General features: G+C 45.9%; 1 protein-coding gene and 1 pseudogene across 1 annotated transcript in view; one reads left to right on the top strand and one right to left on the bottom strand.

Annotated features, from left to right (window-relative positions):
* The first annotated feature begins 1,166 nt into the window (after positions 1-1,166).
* The window catches only part of MARCHF4 (membrane associated ring-CH-type finger 4), a 115,401-nt gene continuing 94,245 nt past the window's right edge, over positions 1,167-22,322 (top strand). Inside the window, exon 1 of the mRNA XM_051848211.3 lies at positions 1,167-1,686. Within this exon, the coding sequence (XP_051704171.1) occupies positions 1,168-1,686 (519 nt within the window). The 5' untranslated portion in view covers position 1,167. The remainder of the gene's footprint in view (positions 1,687-22,322) is intronic.
* On the bottom strand, positions 19,325-20,283 carry LOC127491678 (large ribosomal subunit protein uL10 pseudogene; annotated as a pseudogene).

The following is a 22,322-nucleotide window of genomic DNA, read 5'->3' on the forward strand; positions in this document are numbered from 1 at the left end:
AGCGGGACGAGGAGGGCGACGACGACCCAGAGGAGGACGAGGAGGACAGGGCGAGGCCGCTCGCCCGCGTGCACCTGCCCCTGTCGGGGCCCTTGCACCTCTCCCGAAGGGACCGTTGATGGAACCCAGCGGAGTGGGCCGCGGATTTAAGGACTGCAGCAGGGCTGGGTCGGGGGCTGAGAGAATGTAACTATTCCTTTCTCCTGTCCTCTCCCACACGCCCCTCTTCTCTTCCTCTTTGCTCTGCTCCGCCGCCTTCCCACTCCCACGCACACATCCTTCCTCCAGCCCGGATCTTAGCGCTCAGGAAGGAGGCGGTCCCGCAAGGGTTAAACTATCTTTTCTTCTTCTTCCTCCCCAACCTCCTTTCTTCCCACCTATGCTCTCCTAATTGGCTCTCCTCTCTTCTGCGTAGCCCCTTGGCTGCACAGGCGAAGCACAAGCCCACTGCCCGGTTTCACCCTCAACCTATTCCCTAGCTCACCCGACTGCTCTCTTAAAAGCAACTCTGGTGCTTCTGGGGCTTCATTGCCCCAGTTTTCTGCCCAGCAGAATTAAAACTTCCCCCAACCTACCCTCCTGCACCGCCTTGCTCCCCATCCCTCAAACAGCCCCCTCCTACTTGAGGAAAACTCTCTTTTCTTTCCCACAGAACAACCTCGGTTCTTCATTGAACTAGTTTTCCATAAGCCCAGCTCAATCCATTCCAAATTTGGTTTATAATCTTCCCTACCCTTTTATAGAAAAGAGATTCCTCACTGCCTAGGGATTTGAGAAGGAATTCCTTCATGGGGAACTTTTAGACATTGATCTTCAGGCTCCACCAGCCCCACCCTCAACAGTTCCTTCGTTGCCCTGCTCCTACCAGCATCCTGGGTCAAGAACAGAAAGGAGACACCTTGAGCCAAGTATGAAGTTGAAGTGAAGGTGCCAGGGCAAGGAAAACTTGTTTGTTGTTGGGCTTTCCAAGGAGGAGTTCAGAATCAGAGACTCACAGTTCTCAGTCCTGGGAGCCATCTATTTGCTGCTTGGAGGGGTTGCAAAAACCACCAGTGAGAAAGTGGATTTCCCCATTACACAGAAACACTGTGGACCCCAAAACCCAGCGTACTCCTCTCTTCAAAGACTCCAGCTGCCGCTCTCAGGCTCACTGCTTCCTCCAGGCACATGCTTATGCCCCTGAGTGGGCTGCTCTGGTGGTGGTGGTGCTGCTGCTGTGGCTGGTACTGCTGTGGATTGTGCGCCCCAGCTCCCCAGATGTTGCGCCACCAGGGTCTCCTCAAGTGCCGCTGCCGCATGCTCTTCAATGACCTGAAGGTTTTTCTACTGCGGCGCCCTCCTCCAGCGCCCCTGCCCATGCACGGCAACCCCCAGCCCCCCCATTTGGCGGCCAACAATAACACCCTTCCGGCTCTGGGGGCCGGGGGGTGGCAAGGCTGGAGGGGTCCCCGGGAGGTAGTGGGCAGGGAGACCCCTCCTCTGCCACCTCCACCACCTTTGCCGCCTTCTTCTGTGGAAGATGACTGGGGTGGCCCAGCCACAGAGCCACTGGGCTCCTTTCCCAGCAGTGCCTCCTCTGATGACTTCTTCAAGGAGAAGGCTGAGGATCGCTACTCACTGGGCAGCAGCTTGGACAGTGGCATGAGAACCCCACTCTGCCGTATCTGCTTCCAGGGACCGGAACAGGTGAGTTCCTCTTTCCTTTCTGCCACTTTTTTGAGGTGTCTCCAGGTCTTGCACTTTGCTACTTGCCTATTTGCTCTGGGGGAACGTTACGCTATCTCTGGTATGAGGACTAAGTTGTGAAAGCTCCTCAATGGTATTTCTTGTGGTTAAGTTTGCCCATAGGTGTCTGGTTCCTGATGGAGCCTGTTTGTGGCTCAGTTAAACCCTAGGTTCGCATTTTTCTTCCAATGATAGTGTCTTCAATTCTATCAAAGATCCCATAAGCCTCTGCAGAACAGAAGATCTAAAAGGTGGTGCAATGAAGGCACTTGGTGGTGTATTCATACTTGTTTCAAAGGTATCCTTTCATGTTATTTGTTATTAGTAAAATTAGTGCCGGTTTGGGCCCAGATTCAAACTTCTTCCTTTTATGAAAGTGTGCCAAGATCTCTTTCCCTCTTCTCATGGTTGAAACCCAATAAGCTTGTTATTTCATGCACTTTGAGACTCTCTCCTCCGCTATCACATTGACATCCTTAGCAATATGTTCTAGTCACTGAGGAGAGAGGGATTCTAGGCCAAGAAGAGTCTATGGTTTGCTAAGATACTTTTTGGCCATCTCAAATTCTCCTATGTTGAAAATAGGTAGGTAAGAGAGAGAGAGAGAGAGAGAGAATTTAAATGTCATGGAGAAGGGAGGAGAGGATTTTGTCATACCTGTTCATCATCCACCAGAAGTACATCAACTTAGAATATCTCATAAACTCTCTCCACCAAGGATGAGAAATGCCAAATACTTCATGGACTAGAACTTGGTCTGGCAGGTTCTCTTTACTATATTCATTCAAATCTTCACAGTCACACCTCCTGTTCCACTCACAATCTTGTGTCTGCAAGGCTGCACAATATGCATGCATTCTTCAAGAGTTATGGGTTGTCAAATCACTTTCCAAACAATCCCAGATAGAAAAGGCTCACCTGAAAACCTGGTAGAATTAGAAGATTGGGTTTAAACGTAGGTAGGGTTATGTGTCCATGTCATCTACTTCTTTAGTAGTTCCTCCAGTAGAGGGAAGGTCACCAGGTGTTCCCTGTCAAGTGGCAATGCAGCAGGTTGCCATGCTGGTGCTCCTGACTGGCTCATGTTCTTGCATAGGGCTTGCTTTGAGAAATGCTGGCTTAGTTGACATATTCATTCATTTGTATTTTTGCTATTAATGGACAAAGCACTTTGGGGACCAATAATGGCTGGGCCCACAACTTGGAACATTATAAGAGGGAATGATGTAGATTACGTGAGTAGATGTCTGATGGATCCAGACTGAGGGATACGGACCTCCTTCTTGAGAGTTGGACCATCTAAAATTTCAAATGCAGTGTTGCCTTGAGTTGAAAACTGCTGTTAGGCAAAAGTTCCAGGGTGCCTGCTCAGTACCTTCTGTCCACTTCCAGGGTTGAACCTTCAGTAGAGCTACACGGTATGGTGGTTTGGCTGATAGCAAGGGTGAGCTTCACTTTGGGGTGTTCTGAATCAAGATCTTGCCCCATTGGGGATCCTCATCTTTTATTTTTTTTAATTATCTTCCTATCTTCTTTAGGTATTTCTTCTCTCCCATGGACTGACTCAGTCTGTATGCCACAGGGGTGCTGGGAATGTGGCTTCTGACAAAACATTATTGTCTCTTTAAAATGAAAGGACTTGGAATGTGTCCTGGATTAACGTTTCACCTGCTATGTGAGTGTCTTCTAATAGCTCCATAACTCTGGACCCTTCCCCAACTTATCTTATTTGAAGACAGCATTTTCTGACCCTTCCTTTCCTTATAAGTGTGTTGGGAAGATTCAGTAGATGATGAGCGTAAAAATACCTAAGAAGGGATGAATATATAATGAGCATGTGCTTTGATAGTAGGAAAGCTATATTTTATCACAAAAAGAAAAGAATCATTAGCAATATCATGAAATGCTCTCATGTGCTACAAGATCCAGTTGGAGGTTAGGCACTTTCCTTTCTTGTTCATTATTTTTCCTATGTGTCATATGTAAAGCATTGAAGAAAAAAGCTCAGACTAATAAAGGAATGGGTTCTATTATGATGTGGGAGGATCAGGGGGCCATGTCTGCATTAGGATTGGATCAAATGAAGCATATCCTGCACATGATTATTATGTTTTAGGGGTTTATTTTATCTGTGCAGGAGCTGGAGGTTTTAATGGGATTGTGTTATACTTGGAATAAAAGCAGGGTGAATACTACCTTGGATGTGGAGAACACAGTTTCCCACTTTCTTCTCAGTTTTCTTTACATTTCATTGAGGACGAGAGACAAAGGAGAGGATGTGTATGAAACTCTAGAAAAGAGGGGGACAGAGAGAGAGAGAGAGAGAGAGAGAAGAGAGAGAGAAGAGAGAGAGAGAGAGAGAGAGAGAGAGAGAGAGGCTGAGATTTCTGTATTTTATCTTCTGTTCAGGGACAGAGCTATCCAGCAATTGCATACACATGGCTGAGAGGGAGTACAGACAGCCTGCAATCTCAGTAGCTGAATGTCTTGGTCTTTCTCCTGCCCAAACAAAGGAACTAAACAGCTGCTCCTCCCACTCATCGCCCTAGTCATTTGCTCCTGTTCTAAGGGCTAAAACATTGACCGGGATGAAGATCCGGTCTCTTCCTGTGAAGAGCTTGCAATATATGTGGAGCAGGGAAGTGGGAGGATCCAGTTAGCTCCATCTTTGCACAAAAGTATCTACAAAAGACAGTAGATCCACTCACCCATACATACATTTATTTAACAAATATTTATTGGGCACCTAGAGTGTGCCGGATGCTGTTCCAAGTACTGAATATCCAGGAGTGAACAAAACAAATAAGAGCTAAGCTTTCTTGAAGCTGATGTTCTGTGGGAGACATGAAGTAGACAAGTACACTGATAGAGAAAGTAATTTCAGATAGTGTGTGTGCTCTGGTGACACTAACACAGGGAAATGAGGAAAATGAAAGGGAGTGGCTGGAAAAGGTACAGCAAAGTTAGAGAGGGTGATCAGGAAAAGCTTTCCTACAGCCATGTGAGCCAACACCTCTGTGATAGGGACCCAGAAATGTATAGATATGAGCAAGAGCACTCCAAATGAAGGAAAGAGTGAGTTCAAAAGTCTGAATGTGAACAAGCTTAGCATGTTTGAAAAACAGAAGAGAAGACAGGAGGAGACAAGGATGGGCTGTGAAAAAATGCTTTGAAGACCCATTTGGCTCCATGTAGGAAAGCTACTAAGTGGCCAACTGTCTTTCTCCCAGACATTGATTCATACTGCACAAGGGTCAGGGACCCTAGAGAGTTAGGGAAAGAGCCCAGTTAGCAGCTCCTCACTTTCTATGTTTGTTTGAAGCTACACTCATCTGCCTTGAGGGATGGTGTCAAGGGTAGGCAAGCTGAAGTCTTTGAAGCCAGGTGGTCCTAGATGGACACTCGGGCAAGTTGCACAGCCTCTCTGTAGCTTGGATTCCTCACTTTAAAAACTGGAGTGGGGGCTGGCATTGTGGAGAAGTGGGTTGGGCTGCCACTTGTAAAGCCAGTGTCCCAGATTGCTGGTTTGAGTCCCTGTTGCTTTGCTTCCTGTCCAGGTCCTTGCTGATGTACCTGAGAGGGCAAAGAGGATACCCAAGGGCTTGCACTCTTGCTGACCATGTGGGAGGCCTATATGGAGTTCCTGGCTCCTGCCTTCAGCCTGGCCCAACTCAAGGTGTTGCAGACATTTGGGGAGTGAACCACTGAATGGAAGATCTCTTTCACTTTCTCCCTCGCTCTGCTTTTTAAATAAGTTAATAAATAGTTTAAAAACTTTGATAATGATAATAGGCCTTACTTCATAAGATTATTCTGAATATCAAATCAGTCAGCATCATTAGAGCAGTGCTGTCACAGTGTTACATTATTATTATTACTATTGTTGTTACAGTCTTGGATGCGAGAGTGTATTCTCCCTTCCTGTCTCAAGGGAAGAGTGTGCCCAGCCACCAGGCTGGCAGGAGGGCTGCTATGATTGTGGTCTGGCTGTGATAGTGGATTGCTTCTTGTGCACTTTCAGTGCTCGAGGCATAGAGGGCTGCTCTGTTTCCATCATCAAAGTCTTTATTAAACACCTACCTATGCCAGTCTGCTGAGCAAGGTCCAGGGACACAGGGTAGATGGAGCCTTGCCCTCTGGAAGCATTGCAATCTAACCCAGACATCATAGGGGCTGATAGAGATCAAGAACATACAGACAGTGAGCCTGAGTGAATTACAGTAATGTCAGGTACAAGAGAAAGAGATGCATGCTTAAAAGCAGCTAGTGGGCGGGGTGCCTATTCAGAGACGCAAGTCAGGGAATTTGCTACCTTTTCTCCAAATTAGTCAGGAACAGCTTCTCCGTGGCTGCTGAAGACCAAGTGAGAAGAAATTGATTTAGGCTGCAAGGCTGAGTTTAGACAGATGGAAGCAGAAGAAATGTAAGACACGTGGATACAAAGAGGTGAAATTGCCTGCCAGTCTGGGCAGCTGTGTGGTGCCTAGAGGTAGGGACAAGGATGAAATTCACCGTGTTGGGCAGGAGTTAAGGTATGTCCAGAAGGGGTAAGAATAGTATAGAATATTTTAGCCAGTGTTCTGGGTTGTTGGGAAGGAAGATAAGGGTTGTACAGGGTTCAGGGAAACTTGGGAGACCCTGAGAAGCACAAGAACCCAGGCAATGGAGGGTCAGATAGAGCATTTTAATGGAGACCTAGATGGTGTATTTTTTCTTAGTACGCTGGCTCAATTTTACATTTTTGTGTGGTTATTTAATTAATATCTATCTTCACAAAGCATAGACCCACCCCTAAAATTTTGAGGCCTTAGGGAAATAGTATAAATGGGGGTTCACATATCAGGCCAAAATATTTAGGAGTAATAAATCTAACTAATTATCAGCTAACCAAAAGAATGCTATCCTATCCTTCAAAAAAGCCTCAAGATTTGAATTCAGAGCTCTGAGATTTCTGTGAAATCCAGGCTAGTAAAGTGGGGATACCTGGCCTTGTTCACAGGCCACTCTGATTCTCTTTCCACCACTGACTGTATTCCACACCAAGGAACCTTGGCACATGTGTGTATACATTCCAGATGCCTCTGTTCACACCACCCAAACAACCACCCTTAGCGCATTCACCTAGGAAGGACCAGTTGATGGACCAGAAGAAGGGAGCCCTGCAGGTCTTAGGAGAAGGTTTGAGGCTGTCTAAACAGGAGTTCCAAGGTAGCAGGTGATGGGAGCACAGTCCAGAAGAGGGGCATGGCTCTTTGTTCCTGTGGACTACCCTTGGGGAAGAGGTGCAGATGAAGAGAAATGGGCAGAGTGAGGCCCTGCAAACCCGGGGGCTCCACTGCCTGTATTTAAAGGAGATACTGCAAAGGGACTGTGAGATCCTTGGAGGGAATGATTTGTATGTCCATGTTTGTCATTGGATGATGAACTCTCAGTCCAGTACCTTGCACCTGCTTCATGCTCTATAAATATTTGTTGAATGAACAAGCCTTCAGAGCTAATCCAATGGGTAACTCCACAGGTAGGGTTACTAATGAAAAGAGAACAGTCAGGAGAAAAATAACTGCTGAAAATGTGCTGTTCAGAAGAAGGGGCACAAAGGACAGTGCCTTGATCTGTGATGGAATATCCAGGAAGTCAACTCTGGTTTTTATATTAGAAAGATCTTTCTATCAAAGCTGTCCCCAGATAGCTTAGGTTGCTTTAGAAGGGGAATCATATAGGTGGCTGGGCCTGGGTGACCCTTAAGAATCCCTTTGAACTTGAGAGTTGAGGTTCATAGATTATTGTAGGGCTCAGGGAGATTTTAAAACAAGTAGAAAGCGATGACCCTTCATTCTTTCCAATTCAAGGGGTCATTGCATCCCAGGACATCTTGTCCTGGTGTACACATTAAATAGCATATGCAAACATGTCTTCAGCAAATATTGCAAAGAAATCTCTGTCTCGTGTTTATAGAAGTTCATAGTCATGTGATTGCTGCAATTGTAATTTGAACCATGCACAAACCATAATAGGAAGGCAAACCCTTTGTGACCAATAGGCAACAGACATCATTGTGGATCTAAGGCTAAAGAACCATCCCAGAAAAGGGCAAACCCAGTCACCCCTGAGACTCATGAGGTTTTTCACTGTAGCCTTTCCAGTTCTTGCTATACCAAGCCTGGTCCCACTTAAACTGGAAGCTCTAAAGACCATTTCTTTGTGGAAGGCTCTAACTAGTGCCCTAAATGTCTGTTGGGAGTTGGTGCAAGGTTGTTCAGCCATGACAATTAGGTCACCGGTTATTTCACAGGTTTAGATATTATTTACATGCATATGGATAAACACCACAAATAAAACATGGACTGCATCAGCCTTGTGTTCACAGACCGAACCCAGAGTGGGTGGAAGGGAGACACCTGGTGTCTTGACAGTTGTGGAGCAGTTCTCAAATCAATTGTCTGTGGATTCTTAACAGTGTTCACTTTGGAGCAATCCTTTGCTTGCCAGCCTGCATCACCGTGGGCTGGGTTGGCTAATTTATTAGGTGTGGCTTCTAAGGCCCTCATATGAAGAGTTACTTAATAAGACTAATAGGGGGAGAGTGAAATATGGATATCAGAAGAGACTGTGAAAAGTAAAGAGAAATATGGGTTCTCACTTGCTCGCTCTCCTCCCTCCTCTTCTCTCTCTTCTCCCTCCTCTTCCTTTTCCAGCTGGTGTGTTGGAGAAGCCCAGCTGTGGTCTGTGTGTTAGGGGAGGGAGAGTATGTTGGAGGGGGAGGAGAGACTCAGAGGAATGTGGGAATGAGCGGGCTGCTTCTTGTTTGCTGGGCAGGAAGCCAAGTTGGAAGAAAGCCTGGATGTAAAGGAGCTGGCAAGCGAATATGTATGGCCCGAGCTGCACACCATCCCCCCTTGGAGATGCAGCCTGTGTAAGCTGGAGTTTCCGTGTGCACATTATGAATAGTGCATTTTGATACCTTCCTCTGTTGGTTAAAAGCTTAAGTGGGGTGCGCATGGGCCTGATCACCTCATGACAAAATGGCACAGTTGAATAATTTACAACCTTAGTTCCAGGTAGATGCAAACTGTCAGGGGAAAAAATAGAGTCTGCAAATACAGGCTCTGTCCAGTCCTGTGACCCAAGGAATGACCTCACACCCTAGAAGGGGGACAGATGGGCCCCAGTCTTGGACACAGGTGATTGTGCTCCTGAGTCTTTCTCCAGAGTCTGTTTGTAGAATTACTGGGGAGGACAAGCAAATTTTCCTTTCTGATGGAAGGATTATTTTCCTGTAAAGACTCTTGAGCAGTGCTCCAGAGGAACCTTTCTGAGGCCTCCTTTGTGGCTAGCAGATGGCTTTGTACACAGTAGGAGCTTTCATCATTTGTTCCTTGCTTTTGGCACACATGCACTCCAGAGTAGTAGTGCTATTTTTGTCCCTGGTATGTTCATGGTAGTGGTGTGTAATGTGTGTGTGCGTGTGTGTGTGTGTAAACTAACATATCATCCAAAGGGGAGATGATGATCCCTTGAGGTCCCAGCCAACCTTTATTTCTGATTCTGTAACGACAAGTGATGATTATCCCTGTCCTGGAATCATGTTGATGATTATCTTGGCCTGAGGCCACTTGGCCGGAAGACCTTTGCTCACTGTATTGCAGAATGAGGAGAAGAATGTGGGGTTTGAAGACAGAACCACGTCGGCTTCATTCCCATTGGTTGGACTTTGAAGCCAGGTGATCATTGGCTACTTATTTAATGTCCCTGAACCTGTATTTCAGTGTTTTAGAAATAGGGATAGGGCACAGTGAGTAAAGTCATTGCCTGCAGTGCCAGCATCCCACATAGCTGGCAGCTCGAGTCTTGGCTGCTCCACTTCTGATCCAGCTCTCTGCAATGGCTGGGAAGCAGTAGAAGATGACCCATGTGCTTGGGCCCCTGGAAGCCTTGGGGGAAGCTCCTGGCTCCTTGCTTTGGATTGGCCCAGCTCCGACTGTTGCTGCTATTTGGGGAATGAACCAGTGGATGGAAAATATCTCTCGATAACTCCACCTTAAATAAATCTTTTAAAAACAGGGATAAAATACTGAACTTGAATGCTTATAAGGGGTCAAAAAGATGTAATAAAGATCTAGGCATCCAACAACCGCTTATGAAATGGGAGTGATATTTACCCTATTCTGTTAGTGTTTTTCAGAATCCTGCAGTTGGGCCCCCAGACCAGAAGTCTGCTCTTCCTATTTCCCTTTCTTACTTAAACATTCAGATGCTCTAAGGCTGTGCTTGGATCACAGTGAATGCCGGCTGCTTTTCTACCTGGCAATCAGGGTTGTGTATTGAGACCCAGAATCTCCGTTTAACAGACTTTCTGCCTCTGTGGTGCCTGGCTCAGCTGAACTCTGTCCTCTTCTCCCTAGGTCCCTCACTGCTTCCGAGGTGTCTTTATTCATTTCCATCATCACTGCATCCCTGAGAGATCTTTCTTTTCTTTTTTTTTTTTTTTTTTTTTTGACAGGCAGAGTGGACAGAGAGAGAGAGAGACAGAGAGAAAGGTCTTCCTTTTGCCGTTGGTTCACCCTCCAATGGCCGCCGCGGCCGGCGCGCTGCGGCCGGCGCACCGCGCTGATCCCATGGCAGGAGCCAGGAGCCAGGTGCTTCTCCTGGTCTCCCATGGGGTGCAGGGCCCAAGCACTTGGGCCATCCTCCACTGCACTCCCTGGCCACAGCAGAGGGCTGGCCTGGAAGAGGGGCAACCGGGACAGAATCCGGCGCCCCGACCGGGACTAGAACCCGGTGTGCCGGCGCCGCTAGGCGGAGGATTAGCCTAGTGAGCCGCGGCGCCGGCCGAGAGATCTTTCTTAGGCAGTGTTCTCTGCTTAGCAGGAACTGTGCAGAAAGATACTTTCCTGGACTCTGAATCCCTAGAGGCCAGGGGGCAGCCCAGGGATGCAGAGGAGCGTGTAGAGGAAGAGGCAGAGGGAAAGCTTGCTCAACGTGTTACAGCAAGGTGTTTGCACTCAGGGTTGTCCCTAAACTAGTGTTTTTGGGACTCCAGGGTGCAATGGACAATCCCAGACAGATACAATGTTAAATAACATTGATCTCCAAGTGGGAAGGTTGTTCTCTTTTCAGTTTGTTTTGTGTCTCACAATTGTGTCCAGGAGAAAATTATCACAGTGATAATATGTCTTTAGCACCTTTCCAATGCTGTCAGTCTCCTTTGCAAACAAAACAAAGGCACCAGACTTGGAGCCTTTGGACAGACACCAATATCTTGGTAGAATTTGTCAATCTTGTATTCTTTATATTTGTGTATGTCTATTATTATTATTATTATTTTTTAGAAAATAAGCTTTATTTTTGGAGCAGTTTTAGAGTCACAGCAAAATTGATCAGAAAGTACAGAGAGTTTCTACACACTGCCTGCCTCCCCACCATCAATAGCCTCCATGGAGCACTATGTTTGTAATAAGATGAACCAGCATCCGCACGTCATTATCACTCAAAGTTCATAGATCACTCTTGGTGTTCTAAGGGTTTTGACAAATGTGTAGTGACATGTACCACCATCTTAGTATCATGCAAAATAGTTTCATTGCCCTAGAAATCCCTTGTGATCCACCCATTCATCCTACTGCTTCCATTCCAAACTCCCACCACTATAGTTTTGCCTTTTCCAGAATGTCATATAGTTGGACTCTGTAGCCTTTTCATGTCAGCTTTTTCAATGAGTGATACACACTTAGGCTCCATCCTTGTCTTTTGTAGTCTGATAGCACATTTCTTTTTAACCCTAAAATAGCATTGCCTGGATGCCATACAGTTTGTCAATCCTTTTTTTCAAAATAAAAGATTGCTTATTCATTTATTTGAAAGGCAGGGAGAGGAAGACAGAGGGAGAGAGATATCTCCCAGCCCCTGGTTCACTATCCAAATGTCTGCAACAGCCAAGGCTGGGTCAGGTTGTAGCTAGGAGCCCAGAATTGAATCCAGGTCACCCAAATGGAAGACCGGAACCCGAATAACTTGAGACATCATTTATTGATTCCTGGAGTGTGCATTAGCAGGAAGATAATGGAAAAGGAGCCAGGATTCAAACCCAGGCAATCTGACAGAGTATGCCGAAGTTCTAAGCAGGGGTTTAGTGGCTGCACCAAACATCCATTTCTACCTATTTTTTATGGTCAGTGATGACAGTTTTTTATTTATGGCAGTGTCAAAAAATCTCCTTTATAAATAGATATATTGGGATCAGCATTGTGGGTTAAGCTGCCATCTGCAAAGGTGGCATCCCATATGGCCTCCGGTTCACGGCCAGGATGCTCTACTTCTGATCCAGCTCATTGCTAATGCACCTGAGAAAGCAATTCAAGGTAGCCCAAAACCTTGAGCCCTTGCACCTATGTGGGAAGCCTGGATGGAGTTTCAGGCTTCTGAATTTGACCTGACCTTAGCCCCGGGCTGCTGCAGCATTTGGGGAGCAAACCAACAGATGGAAGATCTCTCTCTCTCTCTGTCTCTTCCTCTCTCTCTGTAATTCTCTTTCAAAATAAAGAAATAAATATTTAAAAGTAGATTTACCGATGTACAATTGTGAGACATTTAGAGCAAATGTTAAGCTGGAAAAAAATACTATAGCCAGTAAACCAACAATTCAAAAAGTGTAAATGCCTGAAATTCAAGTAATACTGTCCTAGGCTGCACACATTAAAATTGTTCTGAAATATTCATGGGAATCAAGAGGTGCCTAAGGAAGGGGATAAAATGAAGAGTCCTGGGCCAAGGTGCTGGGGAAGTGCCCGAGAAGCTGCATTTTCAACCTTTAGTTTCGGAATTCTTTTTTTTTTTAACTTTTGTTTAATGAATATAAATTTCCAAAGTACAGAATATGGATTACAATGGCTCCCCCCCCCCACAACTTCCCTCCCACCCGCAACCCTCCCCTTTCCCGTTCCCTCTCCCCTTCCATTCACATCAAGATTCATTTTCAATTCTCTTTATATACAGAAGATCAGTTTAGCATATATTAAGTAAAGATTTCAACAGTTTGCATCCACATAGAAACAAAAAGTGAAAAATACTGTTGAGTACTGGTTATAGCATTAAATCACAATGTACAGCACATTAAGGACAGAGATCCTACATGAGGTGTAAGTGCACAGTGACTCCTGTTGTTGACTTAATAATTTGACACTCTTGTTTATGGCATCAGTAATCACCCTAGGCTCTTGTCATGAGTTGCCAAGGCTATGGAAGCCTTTTTTTTTTAACTTTTATTTAATGAATATAAATTTCCAAAGTACGACTTATGGATTACAATGGCTTCCCCCCCATACCGTCCTTCCCACCCACAACCCTCCCCTTTCCCACTCCCTCTCCCCTTCCATTCACATCAAGATTCATTTTCGATTATCTTAATATACAGAAGATCAGCTTAGTATACATTAAGTATGGATTTCAACAGTTTGCTCCCACACAGAAACATAAAGTGAAAAATAATAGATGATTTTTTTTAATGATGATGAAATCAGAGCAGACCTATTGTCATGTTTAATCCCAGTGAGAGTCAAGTTGGGAACTGATAATTTCTTTTTTTTTTTTTTTTTTAACAGAGGATCAGTTTAGTATGCATTAAGTAAGGATTTCAACAGTTTGCACCCCCATAGAAACACAAAGTGAAATATATTGTTTGAGTACTCGTTATAGCATTAAATCTCAATGTACAGCACATTAAGGATAGAGATCCTACATGAGGAGTAAGTGCACAGTGACTCCTGTTGGTGACTTTACCAATTGACACTCCTGTCTATGGCATCAGTAATCTCCCTATGCTCCAGTCATGAGTTTCCAAGGCTATGGAAGCCCTCTGAGTTCTCCGACTCTTATCTTGTTTAGACAAGGTCATAGTCAAAGTGGAGGTTCTCTCCTCCCTTCAGAGAAAGGTACCTCCTTCTTTGATGACCTGTTCTTTCCACTGGGATCTCACTCGCAGAGATCTTTTGCCAGAGTGTCTTGGCTTTCCATGCCTGAAATACTCTCATGAGCTTTTCAGCCAGCTCCGAATGCTTTTAGGGCTGATTCTGAGGCCAGAGTGCTATTTAGGACATCTGCCATTCTATGAGTCTGCTGAGTATCTCACTTCCCATGTTGGATCACTCTCCCCTTTATTTACTCCATCGGTTAGCGTTAGCAGGTACTAGACTTGTTTATGTGCTCCCTTTGACTCCCAGTCCCTCCACCATGACCAACTGTGAACTGAAATTGATCACCTGGAACAGTGAGATGGCATTGGTACATGCCACCTCAATGGGATTGAATTGGAATCCCCTGGTATGCTTCCAACTCCACCACTTGGGGCAAGTCAGCCTGAGCATCTCCCAAAATGGAAGCCTTTTGAGTTCACTGACTCTGATCATATTTAGACAAGGTCATGGTCAAAGTGGAAGTTCTCCCCTCCCTTCAGAGAAAGGTACCTCCTTCTTTGATGACCTGTTCTTTCCACTGGGATCTCACTCGTGGAGATCTTTCATTTAGGTGGGTTTTTTTTCCAGAGTGTCTTGGCTTTCCAAGCCTGAAATACTCTCATGGGCTTTTCAGCCAGATCCGCATGCCTTAAAGGCTGATTCTGAGGCCAGAGTGCTGTTTAGGACATCTGCCATTCTATGGGTCTGCTGTTTTGGAATTCTAAAGTAGGTGACTCTGTTAGTATTGCTGTGTATTTGGAGGCAGACAAATGGGAGAAGAAACTGCTGCATCAGACAAGAGGTTTTCAGACAGACATACAAGGATCGGGGACATAGGCCCCGGAGGAGAAGTGGGGGTGCACAGCACCATGTGAGTAGGAAGGAAGTGTTGTGTGTCACTCAGGGTAGGGGCAGGGGGCAATGCCTCTTGCATTTCTCTCTTGCTCTGCCTCAGTGATGTGAGTGGTTTGAAATTATTTAGACATGAAAAGTTAAAAAATAAAAGTAATTTAAAAGGAAGGAATTTCTCAGGCTTGGACAAATTCAGAATTATTACTATAGGAAAAATGGTATGGGTTTGGTGACTAGAAAAACCTAGTTAGAATCCTGACTCTTGTATAAGGATAGTTCAAAATGTTCCTGGAAAATGGAATCAAAAGATAAGTTTATCTTGATGCAAGAAAATTCTGAAATCCAGGCATAGTTCTTTCATTTTTCATCAACTTTTGAAGACCTTTCGAATGCAAAGATCTCAAATTTTTTGACAACAAAATAAACTTAACCTTTAATTCTATTTTCCACAGACTTTTTCAAGTACCTTCATGTTTATTAGCTCTGTGGCTTTGGAAAAATCAGATAAATCCTCTGAACTCCAGTGTCCTCTATCTGTAACATGAAGCTAATAAAAAGAAACACTTTCAAAACCAATTTTGAGAATTTAAGCCATCAGCACCACACACAGTGTGTACAGGAGACTCCTGAGAAGCATCAGTTCTCCTGTCCAAAGAGATGATAAGTACACTTTGCTCATTTCCCCTCATATAAGTACTGTGTGCTGAGTGCTTTGAGATCGACAGGGTGACTCCTGAACAGTGCACAGCATTGAGGGGGCAGGAAAGTTTTCCCAATATGGGGTATTAAGCATGTAAACAGAATTAACATGCATCAGCATAAACAGCATTGGCCATTATACAGTGTCTTTAACACTTCTCAACCTGCCACCCCAAAAGGAGCACTTTGACACGTTGAGTGAGTGTGGGCTGTGTATTTTGATTCATCCTGTGGCGATCCTTCCAGAAGCCACAGATTAAAGCCTCCGTGGAACAACGTGGTGCTTTGGAAAGAAAAGCTTTCTAGTCCTGGGGCTCTCGGCTCTCTAACGTGTTTGGAAAACAGCTGCCAAAAGCAGGCAGCTGCAGGTGAATGAGCAGGCGTGAGTGGGTGTGCAGAGGTTTCGCTGCTATTGTGTGCGCTTGTGGGTGGGAGAGAGTGAGAAGTGGGGCGGAGGAGGGGGGCGGGTGTCTGTGTGGTATACATGCGTTTAATACAGAAGAAAAAGGCACTTGAGGGGGTTGGTCTATTTGGCTGCACCTGCCTTCTGCTCATCTCTGTTCCAGAGAGAGCCCAGAGTCCTGGATTTTGTAAAGTCAGTGTTGACACGCCATGTGACACTCACGGCCTTGTTTCTTGCTTCTGACATCCATTAACTGTTTGCCTCCAAAAAAATCAGTTAGGGATACTGAAAGAGTATATGATATAATTTTAAAGGTTTCCCACTATCTCCTCCTTCCCCCCAAAGAAACAATTTACCAGGAAATGACCCTAGAGATACATTCCTCATAATTTAAATTAATTTTCATCCCTCCTGTGAATGAAACTCAAATCAAAAAGTATTTGACATGATGAGTAATTTGTTTCAAAGCAATATAGTGACTTCAGGTGAAATGAGACTGGCCATGTGTATAATTGTTGTAGCTGGGTGATGGGTACATGCGATTTATTCTGATGCTGTTATAACTTCATTTATGTGTGTTTGAAATGTTCTAGAATAAAATGACATGACCAATTGTTTGGTGAATAAAATCGGGGCTGGCATTTGGTGCAGTGGTTAAGATGCTGCTTGTGACACGCCACATCCCATATCGGAGGTCATGGCTTCAGTTCTCAGCTGTGTTTTTGATTGCAGCTTCCAGCTAATGACGCTCTGGGAGGCAGTAGATGATGACTCAAGCACTTGGGTCCCTGCCACCCACGTGAAAGACTAGGATTGAGTTCTGGGCTCCTGTATTTGGCCTTGCCCAGCTGACTATTATAGGTATTTAGGGAGTGAGACAGCAACATGGAATAGCTAATCTTTGCCTGTGTCTTTCTATGTCTCTGGACATATCAATAAAACTAAACAAATAAGCAAATGAAAAATTTCTAAAAATCACCAAACATGATTTGCAATAAAGCAACTGGAGCTTGCTGATGGTGGGCAAGATGGCTTTGGGCACAATTATATTGAAGACCACAGTCAAAGACAAGCAGGAACCAAGTAAGTCCTACCAGTATTTCATCAGTCTTGCTCCATGAGGAAAGCACATTTGATGGCCTCTTAGGAGAGCTTCCATCCCCAAAGGTCATGATTTAAAGGATGGAATGTCCTGTTATCCATTTCCTTTGGGACACCTGATCTGGTGGTGGTGAAAAGACCAGTATGACTGTTCACTTTGTAGACATGGAGTGAACACACTGGGTGCCTGGCTCTGGGAAGGCAGAGATAAGGTAGGAATGCATATTTAGTGCAGAAGAATGATGTGTGAAGCAGCTGCAAGACCAGCTGATGAGTGCCTTGGACCAGGGCTGCACACATCCTCCTGAAAGACGGCCCAGGACAAGTGACAAGTTAGGCCTGGGAGAGCTGCAGACGGACCCCCGGGAAGCTAACTTTGAGTGAGCCAGCAGGAATGAGTAGAGATAAACGGCAGTGAGGGGAATTCTCCAACTTGCTTCCCAAAGTTGACTGCTATTTTTTTTTCTTTTCTTTTCTTTTCTTTTCTTTTCTTTTCTTTTCTTTTCTTTTCTTTTCTTTTCTTTTCTTTTCTTTTCTTTTCTTTTCTTTTCTTTCTTTTCTTTCTTTTCTTTCTTTTCTTTCTTTTTTTTGACAGGCAGAGTTAGACAGTGAGAGAGAGAGAGAGAGACAGAGAGAAAGGTCTTCCTTTCCGTTGGTTCACCCCCAAGTGGCCTCTACGGCCCATGTACTGCACCAATCTGAAGCCAGGAGCCAGGTACTTTCTCCTGGTCTCCCATGCGGGTGCAGGGCCCAAGCACTTGGGCCATCCTCCACTGCACTCCCGGGCCACAGCAGAGAGCTGGACTGGAAGAGGAGCAACCAGGACAGAACTGGCGCCCTAACCGGCACTAGAAACCAGGGGTGCCAGCGCCACAGGTGGAGGACTAGCCTAGTGAGCCGCGGCACCGGCCCAAATCTGTAACTTTTATTTCAGATTTTATTATTGAAAATTTTTACAAAATGTGGGTCCACATTGCAGTGTTTTTTTTGGACATTCCCTCAAGTGTCATTGATTTTGAAGAGTGTGCTTCTAGAAGATACAGGAAATAAACCTCTGGCTTCACAGATATCTTGTAGAAGCTTGGGGGGGGTTATTTAGACTGTGCTATGAACTCGTTTTACCTGTCTCCCATGTGAGTGGAGGCGATTTCTGATTCATGTATTCAGCAAATGTGCAAGTGTTCGCTGAGTGGCTGTCATGTGCCAGAGCTGTGTTGAGCCTTCTGATACCCCGGTGCTCTAGAACATAGTTCCTGGCCTTTTGGAGCTTTTCCAGTCTTGTGAATCCAAATGGGACGATGAAGACACACAGTGACGTGGCTAAGAATTGTGAAAAATGCTGTGGGACACCAGACCTCAGGAGCTGGAAGACTGTGCAAGAGGAAGTGTCTATAGCGGGTTGAACTTGCTCAAAACAAGGGAGTAGAAGGAGGAGCTTTTTGCAAATCGCAGAGGGAAGAAAGGAGTGTCTTAGGAGGAATGGAAAGGCCCACGTGGCTCTGAGACATGAGAACTCACTCTTCCTCCTTTCTCAGCACCCATTGGCCCAGCACAACTGCATCTGTCTCCCTGGAGCAGCAGTTGCAGAAGCTATGAATTTTGCTCAACCTGCTTCTCCCAGCCTGCTTCCTCCACTGTGCAGCTGGTTTTCTTAGCCTATTTGAGGAGGGGGAGGCAAGGTGTCCCTCCATGTGGAGTTTTCACCATGGCACAGTCTCTTCAGGCTGCTGGGGAGGGAAATATATTGACAAGGGGGAGGAGAGGCGCCCGAGAACTCTAAACATGGCAAGGCACTTACAGTGTGCTTGGTACAGTGTCTGACTCAGCACCCAGGCACATGTTTATTTCAGATCTCTTACCCAGAGGCCATTTTCTGGCCAGAGAAGATGTCAGCAAAAGTGATGCCTGCCATACCATGTCTCCAGGACGTGGGCCTCTCCATCTCTGACATCTCCCTGTGCTTGCACATCCCTGTGGAGAACTGGTAGACACAGAACCAGGGGACTGTGTTTCCCTTTTTAAAAATTGTTATCCCCCAGTTGTCATCAGCATTATTACTACCTACCCTCAGACTAGCAAATGGTAACAGGTATTGTTGCTTATAGAAAAATATACTTAGAGCCGGCGCCGCGGCTCACTAGGCTAATCTTCCGCCTTGCGGCACCGGCACACCAGGTTCTAGTCCCGGTTGGGGTGCCGGATTCTGTCCCGGTTTCCCCTCTTCCAGGCCAGCTCTCTGCTGTGGCCAGGGAGTGCAGTGGAGGATGGCCCAAGTGCTTGGGCCCTGCACCCCATGGGAGACCAGGATAGGTAGCTGGCTCCTGCCTTCAGATCAGTGCGGTGCGCCGGCCGCAGTGCGCTGGCCACGGCGGCCATTGGAGGGTGAACCAGCGGCAAAGGAAGACCTTTCTCTCTGTCTCTCTCTCTCACTGTCCACTCTGCCTGTCAAAAAATAAAAAAATAAAATAAAAATAAAAAAATAAAAAAGAGAAAAATATACTTAGAGAAAAGGACCTTCCTTCATTTTTTTAAGAGAAGTAGGCCTTTATTTCCCTGTTTCACAAATAAACCTGGGGTTGTTGGCTGCTTTTTGTGACTATGCAAAGAAACCAAATCTCATATCGTTGTCTAACCCTTCCAACTCTTTCTTGGCCTCAACTTTGGCTGGGGGGGCTGCAGCAGCAGCAGCAGGCACAGCAGTAGGTGCAGCAGCCCCAGGTACAGCAGCCACAAATGCAGATGGATCATCCAGGAAGGCCTTGACCTTTTCAGCAAGTGGGAAGGTGTACTCAGTCTCCACAGACAAAGCCAGGACCCACTTGTACCCATTGATGACAGAATGGGGTACTGATGCAACAGTCAGATAACCAATCTGCAGACAAACACTAGCATCATTGTGGGCATCCTCCAGGAAGCATGAGGGAAGGGTTTCCTCGGTGATGCCCAGCACTTCGGGGTTGTAGATGCTGCCATTGTTAAACACCTGCTAGATGATCAGCCCAAAGGAGAAGGGTGAGATGTTCAGCATGTTCAGCAGTGTGGCTTCACTGGCTCCCACTTTGTCTCCAGTCTTTATCAGCTGCACATTGCTCGGGATTTCAATGGCGCCCCTGGAGATTTTAGTGGTGATGCCCAAAGCCTGGAAAAAGGAGGTCTTCTCAGGCTCCAAACCAGTGTTCTGAGCTGGCAGTGACCTCACAGGGGAGCAGTGTCACCAGCACAGGCAGCAGTGGGCACCTTATTGGCCAACAGCATATCCCTGATCTCAGTGAGGTCCTCCTTGGTGAACACAAAGCCCACATTTCCCTGGATATAAGGCAGGGCCAGCTTGTTTTCCAGATGCTCTTGGATGGCCTTGTGCATCATGGTGTTCTTGCCCATCAGCACCACAGCTTTCCCTTGGAGCGACATGAAGATCTGCTGCACCTGCTTGGAGCCCACATTGTCTGCTCTCCCACAGTGAAGCATTTGGAGAATCATCCAGAAGTTGGATGATCTTAAGAAAGTAGTTGGACTTGCAGGACCCCTGTCTTCCCTGGGCAGCACAATGTGCATTACGTATTGTCATGTGGAGTTTAAAATGATGTAACTCTCACAAGGACACCTGCCAAGAGAAAGGTCCTTCCTTTGCTTTTGAGATAAGAGCATCAAGACCCCAATAAAGGTGAAGTGATGGGTTCATGTTTCTGCTATGGACAGACACTAGGCCAGCCATATACAGTCATGAACAAGACAGATGCAGCCTCCACTTTTATGGAGCCTTCTGTATCTAGCAGGACTGTGGCCCTCAGGTCCTGGAAGTGGTCTTGAGAGCAATCCTAGGAGCCATGGTATGGGGTCAACTCCACCTTCTTGGCACTATTCTGTTGTAGCTCTTGCCATCCCTCTGTTGACATATCTTCATCTTCTTCGATAAAGTTGACAATTTTTGGGTCACCTTTCAGATTTGTTCTCCACTGCATTTCTGCCTCAAACATTCAAGACACCCTTTGACTAGCACTCGCTGTTGTCCGGCATGCAGCAGACTCCCAGTGGCATTCATATCTGATCCTGTGTGTTGCCACCCTACAGATTCTATTGACTCTGAATAAGTCATTATGGGTGAGGTAAGAGTGATGGGCAGGAATGTATTCTGCTCCAGGAGTAGAATAGGGTTGTCCAGGACAAATGACAAAATAGATATGATCATTCCTCGCCCCTCGTGTAGAAGGCAGATTGACTCAGAAAAGTCAGGCAACTTCTTTGTTAATAGCGGCTGCAGAGTTTGGATTCTGGTCTCCTGGCTACAAGTCCAGTGCTGTTTCTACTGCTTAATTAAACATAGTCAAACATTTTAGAAAAAGATTTGCTTATTTTATTTGAAAGGCAGAGAGATGGAGAGAGAGAGAGAATATCTTTCATAAGCCGGTTCATTCCCTACATGCCTGCATCAGCCAAGGCTAGGCCAGGTCAAGGCCAGGAGTCAGGAACTCCATCTGGGTTTCCCACTTGGGCAGCAGTGACACAAGCTCTTGCACTATTATCTTCTGCCTCCCAGGTGCATTAGCAGGAGGCTGGATCAGAAGCACAGAGTAGCCATGACTCAAACTGACACTCTGACATGAGATGTAGTTGCTCCAAGCAGTGCCTTAAGTTGTTTCACCACAATGCTCACCCCAGCGGCACCTATGATGTGCCAAGTATGGTGCTAGCCTTATGCAGATAAGTAAAAATGGTTCTTTCTCTCAGTAGTCTTTCAGTCTAATAACACAGACAAAAGTGTGAGCCACAGTTGTTATAATAGTGACAGATAGGTGTTCTGGTTGCAGCGTGGTCAGACAGGAGGGAGGGGTCAACTCAACTTGCGTTAGTCAGCGGCAGGCAGCTATATAAACAAAACTCCAGCTGCTGGTAGAGTGATGGGCAAGAGCTCACCAGAGATGTGTGGGAGAAGGGGCCATCTGGCATTTCCAAAAGCATGTGATATGGTATAGCGTGGTGGTGGTGGTGTTCAGCATGGCATGGCAGTGTTGTGTGTGGTACAGAGACGTGGTGATGACATGTGGCATTGCATGATGCTGTGGCACAGAGAGATGATGTGTACCCTTGAATGGTGGCAGAAGTGTGGTGTAGCATGGTGGTGGTGTGTGGCATGGCATGGTGGTGTGGCGTATAAAACACGCACACAAGGAGAATGCAGGAGACGGTTGGGTCAGGACCAGAGGCCCCAGTTTGATGCCACCCTGCAGCTCTCCCCTGCATGAAATGACAGAGGAGAACATCTAGTTCACTCCCCACCCAGTGACCCCACATAATTAAGGGGACTGAACCATTCAGTGTCCTGGTTGGCCCTGTTGTGGAAAAAAGTTAAATGCCCTTAGCACAGTGGCACTCAGGAAACGCCAAGTTTGGATTTAATCTCTTGGTCCAGACTTTAGCTCATCGCTCTGTGTTCCTACCTGATATTCTGGCCGATCCTCACTGCCTGCCACTTCTCAAATACCCCCTGTGGCTCCTACCCTTTTTTAAAAAAAAAAAAAAAAGATTTATTTGTTTGAAAGTCAGAGTTACATAGAGAGAGGAGAGGCAGATATAGAGAGAGAGGTCTTCCATCT

The sequence above is a fragment of the Oryctolagus cuniculus genome, chromosome 3 (genome assembly GCF_051225735.1).
Source record: "Oryctolagus cuniculus isolate XC-2025 breed Fujian yellow rabbit chromosome 3, ASM5122573v1, whole genome shotgun sequence".
Classification (NCBI taxonomy): Eukaryota; Metazoa; Chordata; class Mammalia; order Lagomorpha; family Leporidae; genus Oryctolagus; species Oryctolagus cuniculus.